General features: G+C 52.1%; 1 protein-coding gene and 1 pseudogene across 1 annotated transcript in view; both read left to right on the top strand.

The window, feature by feature from the left end:
- The first annotated feature begins 10,637 nt into the window (after window positions 1-10,637).
- The window catches only part of UBE2F (ubiquitin conjugating enzyme E2 F (putative)), a 52,329-nt gene continuing 37,907 nt past the window's right edge, over window positions 10,638-25,059 (top strand). The window contains exons 1-2 of the mRNA XM_029224650.1: window positions 10,638-10,803; window positions 16,432-16,565. Of these exons, the coding sequence (XP_029080483.1) occupies window positions 16,448-16,565 (118 nt within the window). The 5' untranslated portion in view covers window positions 10,638-10,803; window positions 16,432-16,447. The remainder of the gene's footprint in view (window positions 10,804-16,431; window positions 16,566-25,059) is intronic.
- On the top strand, window positions 14,265-15,686 carry LOC114896614 (annotated as a pseudogene).

Below are 25,059 nucleotides of genomic sequence, written 5' to 3'. Positions count from 1 at the left end.
CCTGGAAGACCAATTTGGCAATTTTAGCAAAGGTTAAAAATGTGTGTCCTCCACCAGTGGCAACTTCACTTCTGGAGGCAGGCCTTGGAGAAGCCCTTCCCCTGGGCCCCAGGTTGCTGTACCGGTGTTCACTGCAGCGCTGTTGTAATACCAGGTAAGCGGAAGCAACCTAAGCGTCCAGGAAACGGGAGGAACAATTGTGAAATACTTTTACGAAGTAATAACACAAGCATAGATTAAAATGAATACAATGGATCTCTATATACGGATACGAATAGACTTCAAAAACATACTATTAAGCTTAAAAACCAAGTTGTGGAATAAGTACGTGTGTGTGAATAAATGTATAAACACCTCAGAGTAGAATTGCTTGGTTGTACGGTGAGCATTTGCTCACCACCTATTTTCCAAAGCCGATGTGCCAGTTTTCACTCCCATCTGTGGGGCATGAGAGTTGCAGCTGCCCCACATCCTTGGTATTGCTTGGTATTCCCAGCCTTTTCGTTTTAGGCATTCTCATGGGTGTGAAGGGATGTTACACTGAGGTTTCTATTTGCCTTTCCTGATGACTAGTGAGGAGGCATGTGTCATGTGCTTCTTGCCATTTGAGTAATCTTGTCTGCATGGCACCTGTCCAAGTCTCTGGCTGGTTTTTCTTTGGGAATTTCTCCCTGTTCTTGTTTATCTGCAGAATCTTTATAGGTTCTGGACTTGACGCCTTTGTGGAGTACACATATTGCAAATATATTCTTCCCCTCTATGGCTTGTTTTATTTTTTTTTTTTTACTATCCTAATGGTATCATTTGATGAAGAGAAAGTCTCAATTTTAATGTAGTCCGAGGTATTCTTTTTGTTCTTTATGGTTAGTGCTTTTTGGGTTCTGTTTAAGGAATCTTTGCCTTCTCCGAGTAAAGTATTCTATGAGTTCTTCTAAAGCATTATTACCATTCACATTTAGATCTACAATCCACCTCTAACGGAAACCCTTTGCGATCTCTCCTGTGAGGTGGTGAGCAATTGTGGCGGGAGGGCTGGGATCGGGGTCCTAAAGTCCATCCTGGGAGGGGTAGCCGCCATGCCCCGTGCAGGGAAGCCCTTCCCAAAGGTGTATAAAGCGTCTCCCCTCACGGATTTTCCTCTGCTCTGCTTTTCCACGGCTCCTCTAGATGCCCCCTGGAGGCTGGTCCTGCCCTGCAGCCAGCTCCTGCAGCTTCCTCCGAGGCCAGGACAGCTGCCGCGGGAACGCAGTTCGCAGCCCTGGGCTGGGCTGTCGGCCCTGCGGGCCCCGCCCTGCCTGCGACCGTCTCAGGCCCACCCTTGGAGCCACGCTCGGCGGCCCACCACCCGAGTGCGGTTCCCACCCAGCCCCAGGTGGCCCGGGCTACGGGATCTGGCAAAACTGCGGCGCTGGGCCACCTCCTGCGTGGACCCGGGGAGAGGCCACTGCGCTCACCATCCGGAGGGCGCCCGAGAAGGGGGCCCCCGGGGGGTGGTGTCAGCGGCCGGGCGGTGCCCCCAGCCGCGCCCCGAGCGACCGCACGCTCCGGACCCCCGCGTCCCGTGTCCCCTAGTCCAGGGTAACCGCATGCCCCAGGTCCGCGCGCCCATGGTCCGGGGGAGCACGGCGTCTGCGGGGTGGGCACCCGGCCTTCCGGGTCGCACTGAGCCGGAGGCTCCCGAGGGGCTGGACCCCAGCAGCCCGGCCGAGTCTAAGGCCTGGGCCGAGAAGGGCATTCAGAGCGGCCGCGAGTGCCCCGCTGGTGTAGACGCGGTGGCCCAGGATGCCCGAGGTACCTCCGTGTTCCCCACGGGCTACCCTGGGAGGCAGGCAGGCACCTCGCCCACTGTCGCCCTGGTAGAAGGACACCCCTCGTGGCCCGGCCCTGGCGGCCCGGCCCTGGCGGTGCCTCCACGTGGCCTCAGAGAGGCAGCTGGGTTCCGGTGGAGCTGGGGGTGGGCGGCTTCCTCCCTGCACCCCCACCACCGCCTGGCAGAGGTGGGGAAGCTGCGGGCCTAGCCCTGCCCAGCAGCTTGCCTCCCCTCTCCCTCCCCCTCCTCCTCCTTTTCCCCCTCCTCCAAGAGATGCCAAGATGGGGAGAGGCTATCTCGCTGGGGACCGCCTGGTCTCAGACCCTTACCTTCCCAGACCACTTACAGAGGTCTCTGAGATGCTCTCTGAGCCCTAGGGCTGTTCTGCCCCCAGCTCCCCACGTCATGCGGGCCCAGGGGCCTCCAGTCGGGCAGTGCCCCCACCATCCATGGCCGGGCTGCCTATGTGGCTTTGGAACCTGGAAGGTGAGCAGCTCCCACCCCTCTCAGCAGTTGATGGGCAACGTTTAGAACAAGGTCCTAGACTCTCCCTCCCTCCCCACCGCATACAAATCCCAACAGCGCAGGGTTCTAAGAAGTGAAAAGCCAGGTTTCCACCTCCACCCCATCCCATAGCCCAGAGCAACCGTCAGCAGTCAGTGTATAAGTGTTACGAGTGGAATTGTGTCCCCTCCAAATTTATGTTGGAGCCCTAACCCCTGGACCCTCACAATGTGACCTTATTTAGAGATTGGGCCTTTACAGATTTAATTAAAATAAAATGAGGTCATTGGGCTGGGGCCCGATCCAATATGACTGGTGTCCTTGTAAGAAGGGGACATTTGTGCACAGGCACGCACAGAGGGAAGATGATATGAGGACAAAGGGAGAGGACACAGGCCACGGAGAGAGCCCTGAACAGGTTCCCCCTCGCGACATCGCCGACACCTTAGTCTCGGGCTTCCAGGCTCCAGAGCTGAGAGACAATGAATTTCTTTTGTTTAAGCCACTCTACTTATAGTACTTTGTTTCATCAGCTCTAGCAAACTAATACAATATGCTTCTAAATATTTTCTAATAGGTTGTAAACGTATCTCTAAACAGACTATTTTTACACAACGTCATTATACTATTCATGCAATTATGCCACTAATTTTTCCATTTTATGATAGACGGTGGACACATTTCCATGCCAGGAGGTGCCCGTCTGCTGCTTCTGTGTGTAGCTGCCTAACCTCACCCCCTGAAGCGCCTGATTTCCTCAAGGGCCTGTGGGTAGAGTCTTAGGTGGCTTCCAGGCTGACGCCGCCGAGAACAGTACAGCAGTGATGGGGTGATAGTAACCTGTTCACTACCTGACATCCCATGCGGGCTCTGACCGGGCTCAGGTCCCACTCTTCCCTGCTAGCTGGTTCTCAATGGTTCCTTCATGTGATGTGGGCTTCTCCATGCAGACGATGTCTTCAAACTCCTCCCTAATCCAGACACGTACATTCTGAGAGATGTGAAGTTTGTAATTTTCTTACCCAGGTCCTGCCTCTTGGCCATCGAGCTTATTTAAACGTGTTACGTCTTTCTTTCCCCTCCCCCGCACTGTGAAAAGGGTTTCTTGATAACTTCTAATCGGCTGATGTTGGTACATAAAATTTACCTATTGATTTTTTTTTAATTCGAGTCACTTTGTTCAGTTTTAGTTTTTTACTAAACTAAAAGTTTTTTACTTTTCAGTTGCCCCTTGGATATTCTAGGGAGCCAATCACATTGTCTCATTATGTAATGGTCACCTTGCCTAGTCCTTTCTATTAACTATCTTGTTTCTGGCACGTGCCTTATAGCGGTAGCCAGATTAGGTAATAATGATGGTGAGGGTGGATATCTGAGTCTTTCTTCATCCTATTGACTGTGCCCTCTCCATCATCTCTCTTCATTGTAACCTGCCCCAGTGCTCCCTGGGTCTTTCTCCTGGCCTCTCAGATGGAGGTAGTGTCCCCTTTTTCCTGCAGCACGTGTTTGGGGACTGCCGTGAGTACTGTAGAAAACGTACGTTTAGAATTTCGTTGGACTTGAATGTACTGTACATATAGCACGTGGAGGGGCATTTCTACTGCCACGTGGATAGTCACCATTTATTTCAAAACAATTTTATCTGTCTTCTTGAAATTTAGAAAGGCTTTGGAAGCCTGGTTTGGATTGCCTGTTTTTTAAACAGTGTGTTCAAGGAAGCCGTATGCTGCTCCATATTTATTTCTCTAGTGAGTCGCAGCATTAAAATCACTTATTTGACGCAAGACCTGTGCTCCAAGGTAAGGGTCAGTCATGTTAAAAGAGACCTTTGTATTGTTATGAAGACAAAATAAAAGTTTGAAGAAAAATTCACTCAAAATGCTACCGTTCCGACACAAAAATTATATTCATTTTTGTTAATTTACCTCTAGTCTCTGCCCATATATTTGTTTTCCAGAATTGCGGTCATTGAATTTATACAATTTGAATGTTGATTGCTTCATTTAATTTAATAAGTATGTTCATGCTTCTACATAATCTGCATAACAATCAAGTTTAATCACTGTGTAATATTCTTGTAAGTAAATGAATGGTACTTTAGTTAACCTTCCCCTAATACTGAGCTTGAGGTTGCTTCCAAGTTCTGTAACAATGGGTATTCTTGTGCCAGGGCTTTGTCTGCTTTTGGATTACTCCGTTAGGCCAATCCCTACAATAGAATTACTGGGTCAAAAGATCTGAAGGCTTTTAGGACTTTCATTGCCCTCTTAAAGGTTTGTGCTGGGTCACCTGATACCAGCAGAGCAAGCAGTAGCCCAGGTCCACTCTGAACGGCGGCTCCTCCTCTTCACAAACAGGAACCACAGCGTGGCCATCACCAGAGTTCCGGAGTCAGACGTCAGTCATGAGGGTTTAGAAAGGAGTTACTGGGATGTTGGTTCTTCACCCCAGTCTCCAGTGAGATGGAGCTGTGGCTGCAGGGGGAGGGACTCTCCCTGGAGGTGGGACTGCCTTGATGTGCCAGGTGACTGTCTTGGGTGACCCCAGTGTGGTCCCAGGGGTTGCAGCCCAAGATGCAGCCCAATGGATGTCATCTTGGGCTGTTACAGATGCTCAGAACACAGGATGGTTGCTCCTCATCCTGTTCCTACCTTCTTCCCTCGGGTGTTTACATAAACTCTCATGGATATACATTTTCAACCACAGGGTTCTTTTTTTTTTTAAGGGAAAACAGGTTTTGTGGCACTCTTCCCATATCACTCACAAAAGCAGACAATGCCAGATACTTAGAACTACAAAAACTATAGGTATGATACAAAATATAAAACCCAGGCAGCAGCACCTCACTGCAGGAGTGATCTGAGCATCCTGAATCCCTATGAATGTGTCATGATGAGCCCTGGGCTGATGGCACCTGCGCAGTCCTCCAGGGAGTCTCCTTAATACCCAGATCCCAGGCTGCCCTGGAAGCCACCAACCACCATTCTTGGCACGATTCCTGGAGATACTGTGCATGAGCTTCCTATGGGTACCATAACCAACAGTGGTTTAAAACACGTACTTATTCTCTAGCGGTCCTGAAACTCAGAAATCCAAAATCAGGGTGTCTACAGGGCCCTGTTCCTTCCAGAGGATTCAGGGGAGACACGTTCTTGCCTTTTTCAGCTTCTAGAGCCCCTTGTACTCCTTGGCTCAGGCCTCTTCCTCCAATCACCCGCATCTCTGCTTCCACTGTCACATCCTCTACTAGTGACTCTGATGTCCTGACTCTCTCCTGTAAGGACCTTGTGATTATGATGGGCCCACCTGGAAAATCCCCATTTTAGTCCACTTAGGCCACTATAACAAAATACCACAAACTGGGTGGATATAAACAACAGGAATTTACTTCTCATGGTTCTGGAGGCTGGAAGTCCAAGATCAAGGTGTCGGCAGATTTGGTAACAGGGGAGGTTCCACTTTCTGATTCATAGATGGCCACCTTCTCTCTGTGTCCCCACATGGCAGGAGGGACAAGGGAACTCTCTGACTTTTTTTTTATAAAGTCACTAATCCCATTCATGAGGGCTCCACCCTCATGACCTAATCACCTCGCAAAGTCCTCACCTCCTAATATCATCACCTCGGGGGCTAGGATTTCAACATATGAATTGGGGGGGGACATAAACATTCCATGTGTAGCACTCCCCATCTCAAAATCCTTAACTTAATCATAACTGCAAAGTCCATTTTACCATGTAAAGTAACATATTCACAGTTTCTAGTAATTAGTTCAAGGACACCTTCAGGGGGCTATTATTCAGCTTAGCATGTATGGTCACACACACACACACACACACACACACACACACACACACACTCCTACTATTCATGTCCCCTACCAGAACTAAACTATAAAAACTTTTCATCAGCAGCATAAAAATACCTGAAAACATGAACAGACTTCAGTCAGTAACTAACACAAAAGAATATGCAGCGCAAAACAGGAGAGAGTGTGACAAAGGCAGAGATTTTAATATATTTTCCTGAGAAAGTAAAAGCAAAAGCCTCAGAGAAAGGCAGCTTCTCTCTTGTGTAATGTTCCCAGGGCTTTTCCACATAGGGGCCTGATCTGACGGGGTGACCTGAAGGGGAAGAATCACAGAAGTGCAGTCTGCAGGAAGGGGCAGCAGGGACCACGGGGAGCTGATTGTACGATGTCTCCATTCCAGTTACAACGCACAGCCCTTGTTAAAATGTGCCCAGTGTGGCTTTAGGGTGAGTGAGAAAATCTCAGTCCTGTAATATTTAAAACACTGCTTTGATTCAGTCCCTTTTCAGGAAAGCTGTCACAGCCCATTTATTATTTTTTAAAGGAATAAAAGGAAACACGATGCTTTCCCTGGAGGCCAGTTATGGAGCAGTCAAAAGTTAATTATACTAGATGTGTGGTTAGAGTCATACTACTTCGAATCCAATGGTCTGCTGCCTGGATGATAGCTGCTTCCACCACCATCATCACCACCATCATTCAAGCCCCGATTCTCGGTTGACAACCTCTCCCGGTACCCCACAACCACTGCCAGCCACTGTTTGTCTGGTGTCGTCTTTGCTTCATCCTCTCCTCTCCAAATTAGACCCAGGGCACTGCCTTTCACTGTAAAAGGCCCAATAAAGCTTTTCCTAACAATAACGTACCATCTCTACTTTTAGCAACAGAAGCACCAGGAGGACCTTGGGTTTTGTACATTCGTCTTCAGCCTCCCCAGCTGGACTCTAAGGCATAGATAGACTCTAAGCTATCCTCCCTCCCTCCTTCTCCCAACAGTCTCTAAACTCAAGCGGGACTGCGGAGTCGCTGATCTGCTGTGTGCAGAGCAAACCTTGAGTCCCAGTTGTATCCCTCATTCTATCATGATTTACCCGTACTAGTTCTCCAGGGAGCTCGTGGTTTTGGAGGGCAGGGTCTGTGCTGTATACATTGTCCCCTTCCAGCACTCAGCACTTGGTAGATGCTCATGATACAGTTCTTGACTTACTGACATATATTTCAGAAGGACCTGTAGGGACACGGGCCTGTGTGTCTCCAGGCTGCTCTTCAGTGCCCTGGGCCTTACTCCCTAGGAGAATAGGGCCTGGTTGGAGGGTAGGATGCATGCCGTGGAATAACCTGGAACAACACAGAACAGGCTGGAGCAGGTACCAGCTGAGGGTTGAGCTGGACCCTTCCATCGACGTCTACTCCACACCTAGTGTTGCCAGTGCAGTTTCCCAATCCACGCAAGGGGCTGCGTTTGGAACATCGCTGAGGTCTTGCCCTGGCAAAGGCTTCGAGTCCATAGGACGGTGTGGGGCAGAGCAGTCTTCCACTGAAACACGGAGCCAGGAACGTCTACCCCGATCGGGTGCCACTGGTGTGGGAGAGCTCTGCTCCGTCCACAGCGTGTGCAGGAGGGAAGAGTGGAGGGAATGACTAAGGAAGGCTCGCCCCTTAGGGCTTCCCTAGGCTTTTCCTGCCTAGGAAGCCCTGCCCTAACCCAGCAGGCACCCAGGCCCTCGCACCAGACGATGTTAACCAGCTGGCAGCCTGCCCCAGGCTGAAGACTGCCCAGAGCCCTGGCTTGGTGGTAGCATGTCACCCAGGTCAGTCCCAGACCAGGCCGGGACAGCTTCTGGGACAGCTTGTGAAGCTGTGTCCAGAGACAGGAATGGCTGAAAAGTTAGGGGACATCTCCCCTTCCCTGTTCCAGCCAGAAGCCCTGGGTTGAGCTTCTCAGGGTAGGGGTGAAGGAGGTGGGAAGGACACCTAATGAGTTGTGTCCACCGGCTCGTCCCCTGGCACCAGTACTATCCTGGGAGGCTTATTGCCGAGTCCAAGCTCATGCTCTCACTGCACGACAGGCCAATAAATCAAGAGACAAGTTGTTGGGGAAAGGAATAGTGACTTTATTCAGAAAGCCAGCAAACTGAGAAGGTGATGGACCAGTGTCCCAAAGAATCATCTCACCCAAGCTAGAATTCAGGCTTCTTTTATACTCAAAGAGGAGGGGGTAAGGTCCTGGTTCTGGTCAGCCTCCCAAAGGGATGTGCTAATTTCTTCCTTTCTGCAACCATTCACAGGTGGGCCTGGTCAGGATGTTTCCTGTGAGCTAAACATAGGCATTGTAGCTTAATGCTCATTACCTGGGAGGCAGGGTTCCCAGGGATGGAACATTATGTATAATTTAAGCTTCTAGGCAACATCCCTTTCGTGATTAACTTGTAATAAAATACAAAGGTTCTTCCCTGTTAGAGGCTCACAATTGGTCCTCTACCCCTTCCTCTTATATGTTCGGGTATGCATGCACATACACACACACACACACACACACAAACACACACAGGGTGGGCACATGATCTGAGCCCAGCCATCCTATCCCGGAAAATGTGAAATTGGGAGGGAAGGGACAGCCCCCTCTGTGGCCTGGATTGTAAAGATGTATCTGAGGCCAGGCCCCAGCTCCACTGAGGCATCTGGGAGGACAAGGCCAGCCCCCAGAGGCCAGGACTCAGATGGAGCCACTGAGAGCTAGAGGCCGGGCTCCCAGTTGTCTCTTTATATCCTATGAGCATATCTTGTCTTCTAAATGTTTTGTGCTTAAGCTAGTGAAAGTTCGGTTCTGAAGGAGCCGCAGATGAACACAAATTGCTTCTCCAGGAAGCAGGAGGGCCAGCTTTGCCCCTCTCCTGCCACCTATTGGACATGGCACATTGGTTGAGGGAAAATCCCAGCTCTGCCTTATCAGGCAGTCTACTTAATGTCTGTGCCTCGGTTTCCTCATCTGTAAAATGGGGATAATAAAACACCTGTTTCATGAGGTTGTTGTGAGGATTACATGAGTCAATAACCTAGTAAACCCTAAATAAGGCTCAGGTGAAGGCATGAGGCAGCCTCATGAAATGAAGCTTCATTTATCCACAGTGGTGAGATTTGGGCCACCACGGGCCCATGTGCGCTCAGGCTGTCCTACAAACAGTGTTCCTTAGCAAGACAAATACTCAAGCCAATGCACTGTACCTTAATTTGCTGCCTTGCTTCAGGCCTTATCTTCTCTCGCCAGGACTGCTGCTACAAGCTCATGCAATACTTATCCGGCAGATGTGTTTTGACCACCTGTCGCCAGGATCGGGGAGGAGTGTTATGGGAAACACAGAAGAGGAGGACCTGAGGAGCTGAGCTCGGGGAAACGGACATTGACGGTGTCTTGAGCACCAGGAATGCGGAAGCACTGGGCTTCAGCAAAGTCACAGAGGGGCACCTGCCTCTCCCAGACCTTGGGCCCTCTCTGAGCAAGTGGTGTCTAAGCTTAGGAAAATTTAGGAGTTAGCCGGGTGAAGAAGGAGGAAACTGTTCCCAGACAGAAGGAATACCGTGAATTTTGTCCGTGACTGGTCTTCCTCCCTCGGGTCTCCTCTCTGCCTGGCGCCCCTCCCACCAGCTCTCTCAGAGCCAGAAGCCTCTTTCAGAAAGGAAACTTGATATTGTCACTCCACCGTTTAAAACCTATCAGTGGGTCTTCTGGAAATAAAATTCTAACTCCTTGGCTCTTTTGTCCCTGTCCACGAGGTGAACCTCCTCTCTCAGATGGCTCACTCCTCCAGGAGCCCTACCTGACCCTGCCAGAGCGCCTATTACCAACCACACCAGGACGCGAATGGACGTGAGAATAATTTGTATTCAACGAGCTAGAAATTAGAACAATTTGAAACAGATCTTTTAAAGTAAGTAGTTTGCAAAAGTGTTAGAGCTAAAACAAGGCATGAAAACCGTAAGACAACAGGAAAGCGCCCACGCATTCCACTGCAGTCCCGCCGGAGCACCCCGGGGGTTGGTGGCTGCACGGCTCATCGCCCGGCCCCGCTCACTGCCGACACTGCGGGCTGTGGGGCGGCCGCTCCTCTGCATCCTGAGCACTGTGATGGGCACACAGCGGGCGCCCCATCCACCGAGGCAGTCAGTACCGGCCTAGCAGCCGCTGCAGGCCACGCTGCGCGGGGATCCTCTCAGCCGCAGGCCTAGACTTAGCACACGGCCCAACGAACGGAGGCAGGAACACCGCGCAGAGAACCCGGCCCTTCGGCGCGCAGGCTTGGAAACTGACTGGGCGACCTCGCCCCCGGTCGCCGCTGGCCAATCAGCGCGGGCCGCTAGATCCGTGCCCGCCCCAGGCCGTGCCCTCAGCCAGTGAGAGAGGCCCGAGAGGCCGGCCGCCGAGCCCAGCCCCGGCTGGCGCACTCTGCTGTTCGCCTGTCAGGCTCCAAATAAAGTTCTTCGGGGCTTTGAATTTTTTTTTTAAAGCGCCCTCTGCAGTCTCGGCCGCCGCGGGCGAGAGCGGCGAGTCCCCGCCCCGCCACTTCCGGTCTCGCCGCCCGGAGCCGGTGCGGCTGTAAGGGGCTGCGTTTCGCCGCCGCCGGCCGGCCGGGCATGGTGTTGGGCGCCGGGCCCGCCTCGCCTGTCTCGGGGTGCCCAGGTGAGGAGCGCGCGGCCGTGCGGTGTGCGAGGGGCTGCCACGGGCTGGAGGGTGGCTCGGCTCCCGCGGCGCCGCTGCACCCGGCGGGCGGGCCGGAGGGCGGGCGGCGCCGGGGCCGCCACAGGCCGTGCGGGTCCTCACGACCGGGCGTCGGGGGCTGGAGGGCGGGCGGACGCTGCGGGGCGTGGGCCGGGGGGCGCGGGGCTGGGTCCGGGGCGCTGGCCGCGGCCGGGCTCCAGGGGCAGCGCGCCCCGAGCCCGGACCTGTGCCGGGCGCACACACGGCCTCGCTCGCGCCCGCCGTCGCGGGGGAGCTGCTAGCCGCATTGTCCGGGAGGAAACGCAGCGCCGAGTGGGCCCAAGGTCACCGGCCCGACGTGGCCGGAGGCAACGGGACTCGGACTTAGGCAGCCGGACTCCTGATCGTCTGGGAATCGGGCTAGGCCAGGGGGACGCTGAGGGTGAGGAGGAGCCCGGCTGCCGCCTCGCCAACTTGCCTGCGGCTTCCCCACAACCGGGGGCGACCACGGCTGGTTTGGAGGGTCTTGCCGGGCCAGAGGAGCGGGGAGGACATCTTGGACCGATCCGTACGGCCAAGTTTGGTGTGTAATCTTGGGTGTGGCCCCACCCTCCCTGGGTCTCAGTTCCCTCATCCGTCCCACGAGGGGATCGGGTCCGCCCTTCTGCCTTCCCTCCAGCGCCGGAGTGGGGTCAGGATGGACTGGAGTGGTCGGAGAAGGCTTCTTGGAGGAGAGGTAGGAATCTGGGTGGTCATCTGTTATCCTAAAGAAGCAGCAGGATTAGGTGGTGAAGGGAGGGAGAGCATTCCAGACCTGGATGTCAGGGTGAGCAGAAGCTTCCAGAAACGAGCGGGGTGTTGTTGAGGAACAGGGAGGAGGCCCACCTACCTTGTGCAGAGGATTCATGGCTGAGTAAGGGGATGAAGGTAGGGGAAGGGCACGGGTGGGGGAGATGTTCAGAGACAGAAATCATCACCAGGCTAGGTGGTGCAGGGCTAGACATACCTGCTGCTCAGGTAGTAGGCAGGGCAGTGCAGGAGGAGACAGGTTTACTGCTCAGGTAAAAGGGTTGGGCTCCAAAGGTCATCAGTCAGCCAGCCATGGAGCCAGGTGGGAGGTTCCTTGGGCCCTGACATTCTAAAGGAGAAGGGTGGGGTGTGGGCTTTTTTGTGTCCTGATCTGGGCCTCTTTGGCTGGAGAAGTTTGTTGTCCCCTAGTGACCTGCGGTTCCATCTTTTACACTTAGATTGGGACTTGTCTAGGGCAGGAAGAATCGTAAATGAGGAGGTCCTCACCCCGTGAGCTGACTGGCCCCTGCACGGGTGACAGGGCCTGATTTTGCCACTATAAGCAGGAACACTGAGTCAGTACTGCTCGATGATGAGCCTAGTAAATACGGCACATCAGAATCTTCTCTGAACAGTCTGCAAGCAAGTCCCGCCCAGAGGAAGAACTTAAATGGGCCAATTACAACTTGTGGAATTTAGAGACTGAGGGTGCTGTTACCGAAAATGCTGCCCTAGTCAAAGTGTAATTTGCAGTAAAGGGGAAGTTTAGTTTTAAATCAGGTCTTCAAGGGGTGAAGCATACTGAAGAAAGACGAGAGAATTCTGCAGCAAACTGCAGGTGTTCAGCTAACCTGACAGCTTGAATGATTATTTTCGTTCAGATCTCTTTGTACAGAGTTAAATTAGCAGCTATGTAGCATCCCCCGATTAGGCCTTTGCTCTATCCCTAAAGTGGTGTGTGAAAATGATACAGATGATGGAGAAATAGATGGTCATTATATACTTAGATTTCATAGAATGTTAGGAAACTAAGTTTTGTCTTCTACAGGAAACAGACGCCAGTGTTTTCTTTGATATCTTGCATAGTCAGTGTCCTGTGTATTTTATTAAGGGCCACAAACTTGTTGACGATTGAAAACCAGGAATCTGACTCTAAATGGAATTGAGTATGGGGCATACTCTGCCCACAGAGAAGAATTCGGTGTGGGGTAGGAGTATACGAGAATTAAGCAGAGTCCTCAGACTGCAGCCACACAGAAGAGTTTGTCTTGGTGTGAGCCTTTCTGTGTATGAGTGAGTCTTGCCAGGACCCTCTGAGCAGCTCCTTCAGTGCGGGTCTGCAGGGAGCTGGGTGCGGACCAATCATGTGCCCTAGGACTCCCCTTTCTGTTGGGCTCTTTATTATGCTTTCCTAGGGTACTGCCTACAGAACTCTCTTTACACACGCTGTGCTTTTATTGCTTGACGTGTTTGTATTACCAAGGTCAGCTAGAGGATAGAAACCAAGGGGACTTCGTGATAGACGCATATCTTGGCCCACCATCAGGCGACCCTGTCGATGTGGTGAGAGTGATGTGTTCAGGTGTGGGTGCCTGGCAGTGGGCTTGCTGGGGAGGCAGACCCTGCTTTGGGATCCAGATCTGCTTGAGGGATTCCTGGCAGGATCGTTCGGGGGCCGCTGAGCAGGGGGGTGCTGGCTCTAGCTGGTGCTGCTGTGTCTGGTAGCTTGTGAGCTGGAGCCCCCACAGGAGCTCCCTACTCCGCGCCCCGCTCCCCCCGCCCCGCCCTCCCTTGTGAGGGGGCTTGGTAAACGGAACCGGTAGTCCCTGCCCTGGGTGAAGCTGGGAAGGTGTGTGTCCATCGGTGATGGTCCTCTCGGTGGGTCCAGCTGAGGTAGAGTGGGAGTAAAGAAACTAGCGATGGTTTGGTTTCACATTTTTTTTCAATTTTATTGAGGTATAACTGAAGTACACTAAACTGTACATACTTAAACTATGCAACTTGATCAGTCTTGATGTACGTATATACCCCTGAAACCATCACCACGTTCGAGATAAAAACATTCCCATCATCTACACGAGGGAAACTAGTGTTTCGTGGTGACCTCTTCTAGCAGCTGAGTGGCCTCAGACAACCCAGTTCCTGGGCCCTGGTTGTCCCAGAGTCCACATCCATAAAATAGAGTGGGAGTCAGAGGAGAAGTCCTTTGCAGGTTTGAAATTCTAGGAGCTTGTGAGTGCTTATGTGTAATATGTGTAATAGAACTATCTCTTGAAGCATTTAGACCAGTGACTCCTCTTAAAAATTATTTATTTATTTGTTTGTTTATTTATTTATTTAGGCTGCATTGGGTCTTCATTGCCGCGCGTGGGATTTCTCTAGTTGCGGCAAGCGGGGGCTCCTCTTCGCTGTGGTGCGTAGGCTTTTCATTGCCGTGGCTTCTCATTGCAGAGCATGGGCTCTAGGCACGCGGGCTTCAGTAGTTGTGGCACGCGGGCTCAGTAGTTGTGGCACATGGGCTCAGTAGCTGTGGCTCACGGGCTCTAGAGTGCAGGTTTGGTATTTGTAGCGTGTGGGCTTAGTTGCTCTGCGGCATGTGGGATCTTCCCGGACCAGGGCTCGAGCCCGTGTCCCCTGCATTGGCAGGCGGATTCTTAACCACTGTGCCTCCAGGGAAGTCCCTAGACCAGTGACTCTTAAAGGGATTAGATGTGTGTGTGTGTTTGTGCATAGGTCCTGTACACTTCAGAAGGTCATATTCAATATGTTGTTTTCATGGTACAAATAATAGAAAATTAAATCTTACAGTCTTTGTGGGGTGGGGGAACACACAGAAGATGGTGTGAAAAGCTATGTGAGGGACCCGGGTTAAAATGGTTAAAAATACTGATGGGGGGAGAGTTATTCTTATAGTTTGGCTTTCAGGATCTTGGCTTCAGCCCCTGGCTGGCAGTGCAGAGGCTGCACGATGCCTGGAGTTTCCTGTAAAAGACGTGAACCAGCGGGAGTTCGTCAGAGCTCTGGCAGCCTTCCGCAGAAAGTCCGGAAGCTGAAAGTCCCTGAATGGGTGGACACTGTCAAGCTGGCCAAGCATAAAGGGCTCGCTCCCTACGATGAGAACTGGTTCTATACACGAGCTGCTTCCACAGCACGGCACCTGTACCTCCGGGGCGGCGCTGGGGTTGGTGCCATGACCAAGATCTATGGGGGGGCGTCAGAGACATGGCGTCATGCCCAGCCACTTAAGCAGAGGCTCCAAGACCCGTCGGGTCCTCCAAGCCCTGGAGGGGCTGAAAATGGTGGAAAAGGACCAAGATGGGGGCCACAAACTAACACCTCAGGGACAGAGAGATCTGGACAGAATCGCTGGACAGGTGACAGCTGCCAAGAAGAAGCATCAGAACAAATGATGCTGGGTTAATAAGTTGCCTCATTCGTAAAAACAAACAAACAAGCAAACAAAAAAACAAGATCTTGGCTTCAAACTAAAAGTTCTGTGCTTAGGTCATGTTTTTCATCTGGAAGTTTTTAGATCATTTTCTTTTGAAAATGATCAGAGTGGTATTGAAAGGAAATTACATTAAAGCAACAAAGGAAATTATGAAAATATTGAGCTGGTGACCAATTTTTGTCCTCAATCAAAAGAAGTTCCAGGGCTTCCCTGGTGGCGCAGTGGTTAAGAATCTGCCTGCCAATGCAGGGGACACGGGTTCGAGCCCTGGTCCGGGAAGATCCCACATGGCACGGAGCAGCTAAGCCCGTGCGCCACAACTACTGACCCTGCACTCTAGAGCCCGTGATCCACAGCTACTGAACCCCTGCGCCTAGAGCCCGTGCTCCGCAACAAGAGAAGCCACCACAGTGAGAAGCCTACGCACCACAATGAAGAGTAGCCCCCGCTCGCTGCAGCTAGAGAAAGCCCATGCGCAGGAACGAAGACCCAACACAGCCAAAAATAAGAAATAAAATTTAAAAATTAAAAAAAAAAAAAAGTTCCAGAATTCCTCTCCAACTGGTAAAGCAAGCAAGAAGAGTTAGGAGGCCTGTCAGATGAATGGCGGTTTATGTTAGAAACAGAAGGCAGATTCTAGAGGACAGTTCTATCTGTAAACATCGCTGACATCTTTAGTCCTTTCTCCGAAGCAGTCAGGTGCATCACCTGTTTTTGGTCTTTATTATCCTTCCCAGTGAGCTGTCAGTGAGGGAACCTGAAACATAGGTGGGTTGGAAGTAGCCAAGTGAAAAGAATCTAGTTTGGAGCATTAATTATAGCTTAACTATGTTGCTATTGCCTAACAATATAAATACAGTACAATGTAAATAAACGTGAAGATGCTTATTAAGGTTCTAGCCACACCTTTATTAAAGGAAGGAGGAAAGAAAGCATTGCGGTGCTCCCTCCTCACCAGAGGTGGACACTCCCTTCAGTCTGTGCTGGGCCAGGCCCTGGGGCCACACCCTCAGGTGCATGGTCCACACAGCGGGGATGGGCAGACTTACCAGTGGACAGCGGTGGGCCTCAGCAGAGGTTGCCCTAGACCATGAGCGCCCAGGAGCATTGCCACTGCTACATCCCGGGGCCTGGCGCCCAGTGAGTGTTAAATGCTTGGCTCTCCCTTGTTGAATTTTCATTCATACTTTAAAACATCAGATTTAGAGAGGCATAGAGATTATCCAAATTCATTATGAAGGAATGCAGTGTTATTGTATCTTACATGCTAAATTTTTCTGTAACTAAATTATGGGACAGATATTAAAAACCACCTTACATCATTGTCTTCACTGTCCAGTCACTGTCTTAACCTGCTTTTGGCCTTTCAGGATAAAGGTAGCAGTGATGCTGACGCTGGCAAGCAAACTGAAGCGGGATGACGGTCTCAAAGGGTCCCGGGCGTCAGCCACAGCCTCCGACTCCACTCGGCGGGTTTCTGTGAGAGACAGGCTGCTTGTCAAAGGTAATGACCATCCATGTGAGCTGTTTCTCTATCCCATAACAAAATGAAGTCTGCCTGGAGGCTCTTCTGGGATACGAAGCAGCCTGTTGTTGAATAGAAGTACCTGTTTGAAAATATTTTGAAATATAATTGCTGTCACATACAACAGAAGAACTTTGTACTCTGCACACACTATGGGAATGCTGATGGCAAGAAAACGGTATTAAAACTGGTGTGTCTTATGCCCTTGGGATATTCTCTGTAGGGGCTGCCAGAATGCTAGGAGAAGGAGTAAGGTACTAGGAACCAGCAGACTGACGACTCTGGTCTCAGTGCTGTCATTATCCGGCTGGTGTGGGGGGTGGGGGGGGCGTCGGGGAGGTTCTTCCTTTCTCGACTCCTGAGCAGTGTCTGACCTGTAAAGGGAGGGACTGGAGATCGGTAACCTCTTAGGAGCCTTCTCTCTTTTATTTATTCACAGCCTGAGGGCAGCCTTGTGCAAAATTGGTTCTTGTCCCAGAATTACTAATAGAGTGTCCTAGAGCAGTAGTCTTTGGAGAAGGGTTACGGGATGTGTGTGTGTGACTATGCGAGTGTTTGTGTGGAACTTCTGCATGTATCCGTTGAACAGATTTACAACTATTGAGTGCAAGGGCAGTTTCCTAGGGTCATGAGGACCACGAAAGATCTAACAGTTTCTGCCTTGAAGGAGCACTCTACTTTATGACACGCGTTTACATTTTTTAAGTGTAAGGAGCTAGGAAGCACAGAGGGTTAAATGATTTGTTAGAACTGTCTGTTTTCATGTTGTGTCAGGTGGACACGGTGGGGGTGGCTGCCACCTGCATGTCCGGGAACAGATCTGCTGGTGGGAGACCTGGTGTTTATGAATGCCCCGTGTTGGGCCTTCTCAGAGGCAAAGCACGGCTGCGTTTGGGAAGGGGCGGGCGCAGGAGACGCCGGGGTCCGGGACGCGTCACTGGTGTACTGTCCCCTGCTCTCCCGCTGCCCCGGATCGTGACTGAGCTCTGGCTTTCCCAGCCTGATGGGTGGTAGGTTAAAGATGGAGTCAGAATCGTTTCTGACATTTTGGCAAAATACCTTCTGTGTCAGGGAGAGCGTTAGACGGTATTTAGTTTGTTACAACACAGGAAGGTTTACCCTGCGGGGTCTGGGGCTGTGGCCTGGGCTGCAGTCCCTCACTTGGGTGGCCTGATAGGACTTGAGTCTCTTTCCTGGGTGCTGGCTCAAGGGTTCCATCTGCAGAGGAAGCCAGAAGCCAAGCAAGCCAGGGAAGGGGTTTGACGCGTGGGTCAAAGTCCTTCGAGGGGAGGGTGTTCTAATGCCAGGGAGTTGTGGTGAGGAAGGGGGTTGCAGCTGGGGGGGGGGGGGGGGGGGGGGGGGAGGCTGGCAAATGGACGGCGCCCTCTTCTTTCCCGCCTCCTCGTCACGGCTGACAGCAGCACTTGTCTGCTGAGCGCCTGCGGCCAGGCCCTCTGTTGGGTACTTTATGGGGGCAGCTCTTGTTTGACTTTTGCTAAGCCTTGCCAGGTGGGTGGTTCATTTTACAGCTCAAGAACTGAGACTCAGAGGTTCAAAAGCTTGCCCAGGTCACAGCTTTATTGCAGCAAGACAGCCAGACCCACATTTGGGGGTAGGGCAGGCACTTGGGGAACAGACCCAGCAAGCAGAACCCGAAGGAGCAGAACAGAAGTGTGAGTCCCCAGAAGAGAGAACTCAGGGAGGCACAGAGGCTCCACCACACGCCCTCCCGCTCAGGGATTCCCTGAGAGCTCTCAAATGACTCGAGGCCCTGACGCAGCCCAGGGGAGCCCCCTGAGGCCCATGGAGCTGGACTCTGCCCCAGCTCCTAGGACAGGAGATGTCTTTGGCTGGGTTTACAGGACCCAGCTGAGGTCCTTTGATTTTGTGAGGCTTTTCAAGGAGAGGTGCAAAACCTCCTCGAGAGGCCACCTGTTTCCATTCTCCCAGAGACACTGGGGATTATTAGGTTTCTGGGCCCAGAGCACTTGCAGTTGGCGGGTGGTTGTGTACCAGGGCTCAGTGTAACACGCCCCGCATGTGGCCCGCTCTCCATCTGCCTCGGGGGTGGCCAGGCCAGTGTGGGCGGGGCTGACTGAGTGGTGAGTCGTTTGGGCTCGTGGTGGAGGGTAGGTGGAGAGGAAGGGTGGGCCTGACCTGAGAGAGGAAGCTGTAACAGTGTACTAGTGTAATAAAGAACGCGCTGATGGCTGATGGTTGTTCGGTCTGCACCTAGAGCGCCCCTTCAGAATGTGGCAGCACCTTCATTCTGGGGATTTCTGATGGTCAGGTGGAGCCCGGCGGAGTCCATGGCTGTCGTGGGCCTGGTGAGGCACTTGGAGGGGTGGTTACTGTGAGAGTCCCTCCTAGCTGAAACTCCCCTTGGGGACTTTGAGAAAAGTCAGTTGTCCACGTTCAGTGAGATGGCTACAGTCAGGACTGTCACCTGGGGCTGGGGCTGTGGCTGTGGCTCATGTGAGAATGTCACTCCTGAGGGTCAGTGAGCAGTAGGACAGGGCATTAATGTAAGTCTTTGGGACTCGGTGCCACGGGCTGGGTTCCCGGGAGTGGGGAATTTGGCGTGCGGTGTAGTTATTAAAGGGTGTCCTTGGGACTGATGCCTGTGGAGGGTGGTGGAGGAAGCAGGAGCAGGCAGAGGGAGAGGGAGAGCTCTGACGGAGGCCCCATGACAGCCTCTGCTCCAGAGCGGGCGTGGCCCTTCACAGCTGTCCCCAGTCAGGGGAGATGGTCAGGCCTTCCTGCTCTGCTCGACCAGTCGTCAGATGGGTCTGGCCTGAGGTGGGGCTCTGGGCAGCCCACGCAGTCCCTGGAAGGGTTGAGAGCTGAAGGCCATCTGCGGAGAGCCCTCGCTGAGAGGGCATCTGGGCCATGCGTCCATCGCCCAGAGGAAAGACCACAGACACTTAGAGGCAAAAATCTGTTTTTAGCTGGTCCGCTGCCATGCTTGACTGACCATGCATGGTGGAGATCTGGCTTGGTGCGGATGGCTGTAAGGTTAACGTGGGAGATCGGAGGTTGACAGGGACACCTGTCCCTAGTGGTGAGGACCAGGGGTACCTGCAAAACTGAAGCTTCTGTTCTTTTTCTTGGGATAGTGGGCCCAGTTCTGAAGGTGACAGGTGGAGTCCGCTGTCCCTGGAATACTGTGGCCTGCCTCGGAGCAGCTGGCCAGTGTGAGGCTCTACCACACTGGCACCTTGGCCATACCAGCTTTTCACTTGCACCCCTGGGGTCATTCTCAAGGACATCCTCCAGGCTGCAACTGGAGAGATGCTTGCAGCAGCAGTCCCTGGAGGGTATAGAACAATCAGGTGTTTCTGGGCGAGGACTGAGGGCTGCTGTCTGCCCTGAATCCTGGGAGTTGGGGACACTGGGGAGAGAGCGTTTCAGATCTGCGCATTTCCTTTTGGCCCCAGCTCAGGCCTGGGCCTCGCTGGGAGCCATCACCGGTGCTTTCAGCCACAGGGCAGCGGGCACTGCGTTTCCGGTGGACCCTTGTGGTTCCTCCGAGTCCGTCAATTTCTGAGTCTGATGATCCTCCCCACCTTCCAAAAAAGCCTCTGGGCAGAATGACCTACTTTCTTGTCTGTCTCAAGCTTGGCACTTTTCATATAATGGGAACGTGATTGTGTGTCTCCCTGTCCTTTGACTTGTTCACGCGACAAAGATTTTAGTGCCTGGTGTGTGCCAGCCTCCTGTTAGTGGCCCCTGAAGACCTCAAGGGGCTCCAGGCAGGCTGGCAGGAAGCTTTTGCTAAATGTGGAGATTTGGAATTGAGCTGACTGAGTTCAGGGCCAGGGCTGGAGTTGGGAATGAATCTATAGCCATTGTCCCATCAACCCCTGTGCTCCATGTGGCTCCTGGTGTTCTCTTGTTTTAGCAGCTGTGGCGGCTCTCCATACTCTGAGCCTACTCTGCAGAGCAGAGAGGCCTGGCTGCCCTCCTGCGTGGGCTTCCCAGCATCCAAGGTGCAGGTGTCTCCACGAGGTGCTGCACGGGGCCTCCTTTGGCTGAGCACTTCTGTGTCCACATGAGCGGTCTGGTCATGTGGTATAGGAACGGCTCCGGTTCAGGGCGCTTCCTGGAAGAGTGGGCAAAAGAGAACCATTTATTGTTCTCCAGAGCTGCTCTCTCCATGCCAGGCCCTGCCCAGGACTCTGGAGGTGGGCTCAGGGTTGGCTTGTCATGTTGGCAGGGTATTCAGAGCATTTAGCAGCATTTGAAGCTGTGGCTGTGTGTTCCAATATGTGTTCTAAAAACGAGGGCAGTGGCCCAAAGAGGAGTCGTCCTGCTAACGTGGAGTAAGGCAGCTGGCCCAAGCCTAACCTTTAAATGCTTGTCTGCAGGGTTAAACACCACTGAAACTGCCCAGGGAATTTGGTGGCCCTCAGGTGTGCCGGATAGCCCAGGAATGGGGGTGGGCAGGGAGGATCTGTAGAAGACACGTGAGGGCTCAAGTCAGCTTTGTCTGCTCATGTTGAAAGTGGGTGATACGAGGCCTTGGGGATCCATTCCCAGAGACTGCTACGGGGGCTGTGCTGGTTTTCGGGGTTACATCCTAGCTTCCCCAGAGTGTGGAGGGAGGGGGCCGTGAGTACTCTGGGCCTGCACTCTGCAGTGTGCTGCTAGAAGGCCCTTGGACTGAGTGGAAGGGCTGATGTGGGGCTTGGTGGGGCTCTTGGGCAGTAGCCATGCCATCTCTGGGAATAGGATGATGCTGCTGGGGCAAGTGTCTCCCCCATAAGGGCACTGTGCATGGATGCTGGTGATGCAGAAGAGGTGCTCAAGGCATAAAGACAGACAGGAGGCTAAGAGATAAAGTCCTAGTTCAAGAAATCGAAGAGGTAGTGGTTCAGGTGGAAAGAGGTAATCAAGTCTCATGGGACATAGCTGCCAGCTCTTCCTGGGTCAAAGGGCACAGCTGCCCTGCCTGGTGTTACCTGATGGGGCTCTTGCTAAGAACCATCTGCATCCATGATTGGCCGTTGTCTTAGTCAGCTCAGGCTACCGTAATAAAAGACCATAGACTGGGGGGCTTAACCAACACACGTTTATTTCTCATGGGTCTGGAGGTTGGAAAGTCCAAGATCAGTTCCTGGTGAGGGCCCTCTTCCTGGCTTGTAAGCACCTGGTGTCTTTTCCCATAAGGGCATGAATCTCGTCATGAGGGCCCCACCCTCCTGACCTCATTTGACCCTAATTACCTCCCAAAGGCCCCACCTCATACCATTACATGGTGGGTAGGGGTTTAGGGCTTCAGCATAAGAACTTGGGCGGGGGACACGGTTCAGTCCTCAGCACCTTTGGAATGCCTCAGTCCCCAGCTGTCTGAGGAGAAAGGCTCCTCGTGTCTCAGGATTTTCACACTGAGAGTACTGCCACCCTGCTGGCAAGTGTGCTTGTCTGTCGAGCATTTCCTGAGCGCTCCAAGTGTGCCAAGCTCAGGCCCAGGCACTGGGGTCCCAGGGCTGGGTCAGAATCTACAGCCCCCACCACCAAAAAGGCACAGGTTCAAGTGGCAGGCGGTGCGGAAACAGCTAGAGCACTGTGTTGTGGGCAGCCTACGGCAGAAGGGGGTGAGTACGTGCTGTGTGGGGGCCATTGTGGTGATGGGGCGGATTTTGTAGTCTGATATTTCAGGGCAGTCAGTCGTGCTTCAAGTGGGCTCTGTGGTTTGATGTGTAGTTAGAAAGGAAAAGCGTCTAATTTCTCAGGAGGAAGTTGTGCAGCCGCTTAAGGTGCCAGGTGCCTCCCCAGAGGCTGGGCCCGTGAGCCGGAGAGGTGTTAGCATCTTTGGAACAGGTGCGACTTTAGCAGTTTAAAAATATCTGAACTTCTTGTTACCTTCCAGGTGGGGGTAGTGTCCTTTGGGCAGTGAGGTTATACAGGGGAGGACTGCTGCTTTGCCAAGAGGCCTCTTGAGCATGTAAAGCAAATCACTGGTTTCTTTGGTCATAGTCTGCTTGTAGGTGGATTCTGAGGTTATTACTATTGATGTCAATGAATTATTTATTATTTGCCATCATTTAACTACTTGTCATTTGTGACAACTCCCTGAGAGGAACACTGCGTTGTAGTTCGTTTATCTTCCATACTGGGCTGGACTAAAATGCCAGGCATCTTTAATGAAATCCTCCTGCCCCCAAGGTCGTATTCCTTGCCCACTCTGGTTCTTGGACCAGAAGCCTGCAGAGGCCCTGACTGTGGTGGGGGTCATCACTGGACTAGGTCTGAGGGCTCTCGTCTTTGGAGTTGAATTCTAGACCACAATGTGAAATTATTGAATCCGTCTGTGTAAATTAGCTGTGTGTAAATAGTTTAGCTTGGCAAAGTAGCCTACAGCAGTTTCTATACCTGGAGGAATAAAACATTCAGAGGCCTAGGCCCCAGCTAGGACTTTTGGTGTAATTGGTCTGGATAGGGTGGGGTGGCAGGGTTTGCTCAGCAGGTGCTAGGTTGTGGGGATGGGTACACAGCTCCAAATTTTACTAAAAATCATTGAATTATACACTTAAAGTTGGTCTATTTTATAGTATGTAAATTGTACCTCACCAAAGCTGTTTATTAAACAAGCAAACAAACAAACAAAAGCAAAAAAATTCCCCAGATGATTGTGTGCAGCCAGGGCGGAGAACCCCTGTCCTACAGTGAGCCGTCCTCTGGTCCAGAGCCTCTCACCCCCACACTAGGTCCCTGTAATGCAGCATCCGGTTCTGTTGCTCAGTCATCACGACACCCCGGTCAGTGCATCCCTGCCCTCCTGTGTCCGGGCCTCACCCCTTCCCTGTTCCTTGGCGGTAGACTGTCTTCTCAAATTTTTCACTTCTGTCATGTGGCCCCATTTCACATCCTCTGGGCATGTTTTCTATTTCACTGGGTTTTTGTAAAACTGAATGACCAGAGTTCTCATGACAGGAGTCAGGATAGGCCCGCCAGAGAAAACCGGGTTCCAGTGGCCAGCATCAATCTCTCAAAAGAAGGGTCCTCAAGAAGAGTTTCTTGTGAATTCTTATCAACAAAAAGTTAAGTAATAGTGTAATAAATATGTAAATAGTATTCACCTTAAAACCATCTAGATTTAATTATATGGATAGCATTTATTTAAAAGTGATTAATATGCGTGACTCATTTGATAAGAGGTGTGCTTTTTTGATAAAATGAGTGCCCTGTGTGGGCTGTTGGAGCAGAGCCTGGCTCGGACCCCATCCTGGTCGGAGGGCCGGGGTGGGTGGCCTCAGAGTGTTTCTTTACCCCGTGCCCTGCTAGAGTGAAAGGCGAAACTAAAGATCACCATGGTCGTTATAAGTATGATGCTAGTGAACCTTCCATAGGATCTTCATCATTTTGTTTTAAGTGCATATATTCTAGTATACCATAGCACAAGACTGCCAGGACTGCAGTCCTTAGCTCCTCCCTCCTCTGCCTCACCTCACTTGTCTGGATACCCATCCCGAGTGCCTGGAACCCAGAGCTAATACATTTAGTGGGCCACCCGTCTCTACCGAGATTCTCAGCTAGCTGAGGTCAGAGGCCTGTGCCTTTCCTAAACCTTTAGCCTCAAAATAGCCATCTGCCAGTCTCCCCACTAACGCACTCAGCTTTACAAACATTGTGGCCTCTCCCTTCCCACCCATTCTCCCCCTCTCCACCCCCTGCTCTGCACTTGAAGGAGTCATTTGCTTCTTAGTGTTCTGTAGACTGGTTTCCTCTTTCCACTTACCTTCCTGTTGTCGTTGCTGTTGTTTTTTACATCTTTATTGGAGTATAATCGCTTTACAATGGTGTGTTAGTTTCTGCCTTATAACAAAGTGAATCAGTTGTACATATACATATGTTCCCATATCTCTTCCCTCTTGCGTCTCCCTCCCTCCCACCCTCCCTATCCCACCCCTCCAGGCGGTCACAAAGCACCGAGCTGATCTCCCTGTGCTATGCGGTTGCTTCCCACCAGCTATCTACCTTACTGCCAACAAACACATGAAAGAATGCTCAACATCATTAATCATTAGAGAAATGCAAATCAAAACTACAATGAGGTATCACCTCACACCGGTCAGAATGGCCACCTTCCTGTTGTTTTGAATGCCCTCAGCAGGGTCCGATCCACATCCCGTGGCCTTGCCTCAGGCCTCATTCCCCTCGGACCAGTCTGTCCTCTGTACTGAATCATTCCTACTGTTCCTCCTGTCTCTCATCGGTGACTTTCCCTGCTCCTGTCCTCTGCTTTCTGCCAAAGTTCTTTCTTCTCACCAGTCTCTCCCCTTCGTTGGTCTCATGACGTCAGGTGGCATCACTCTGCAGGGGCTCCCCAGCCCCAGCCCTGGTCGTGCACCCAGACGTCAACTCTCCCCCCCCCCCCCCCCTCAGCTTCCTCAGCCCTCAAGCCTCGGTGCCATCTCTGATTGACACACACACACACACACACACACACACACACACACACACACACACA

Source organism: Monodon monoceros, unplaced genomic scaffold (genome assembly GCF_005190385.1).
Source record: "Monodon monoceros isolate NGI ecotype Baffin Bay Population unplaced genomic scaffold, NGI_Narwhal_1 Super_Scaffold_16, whole genome shotgun sequence".
Classification (NCBI taxonomy): Eukaryota; Metazoa; Chordata; class Mammalia; order Artiodactyla; family Monodontidae; genus Monodon; species Monodon monoceros.
The sequence above is the reverse complement of the archived record's forward strand: the minus strand, read 5'-3'. Positions and strand labels throughout refer to the sequence as shown.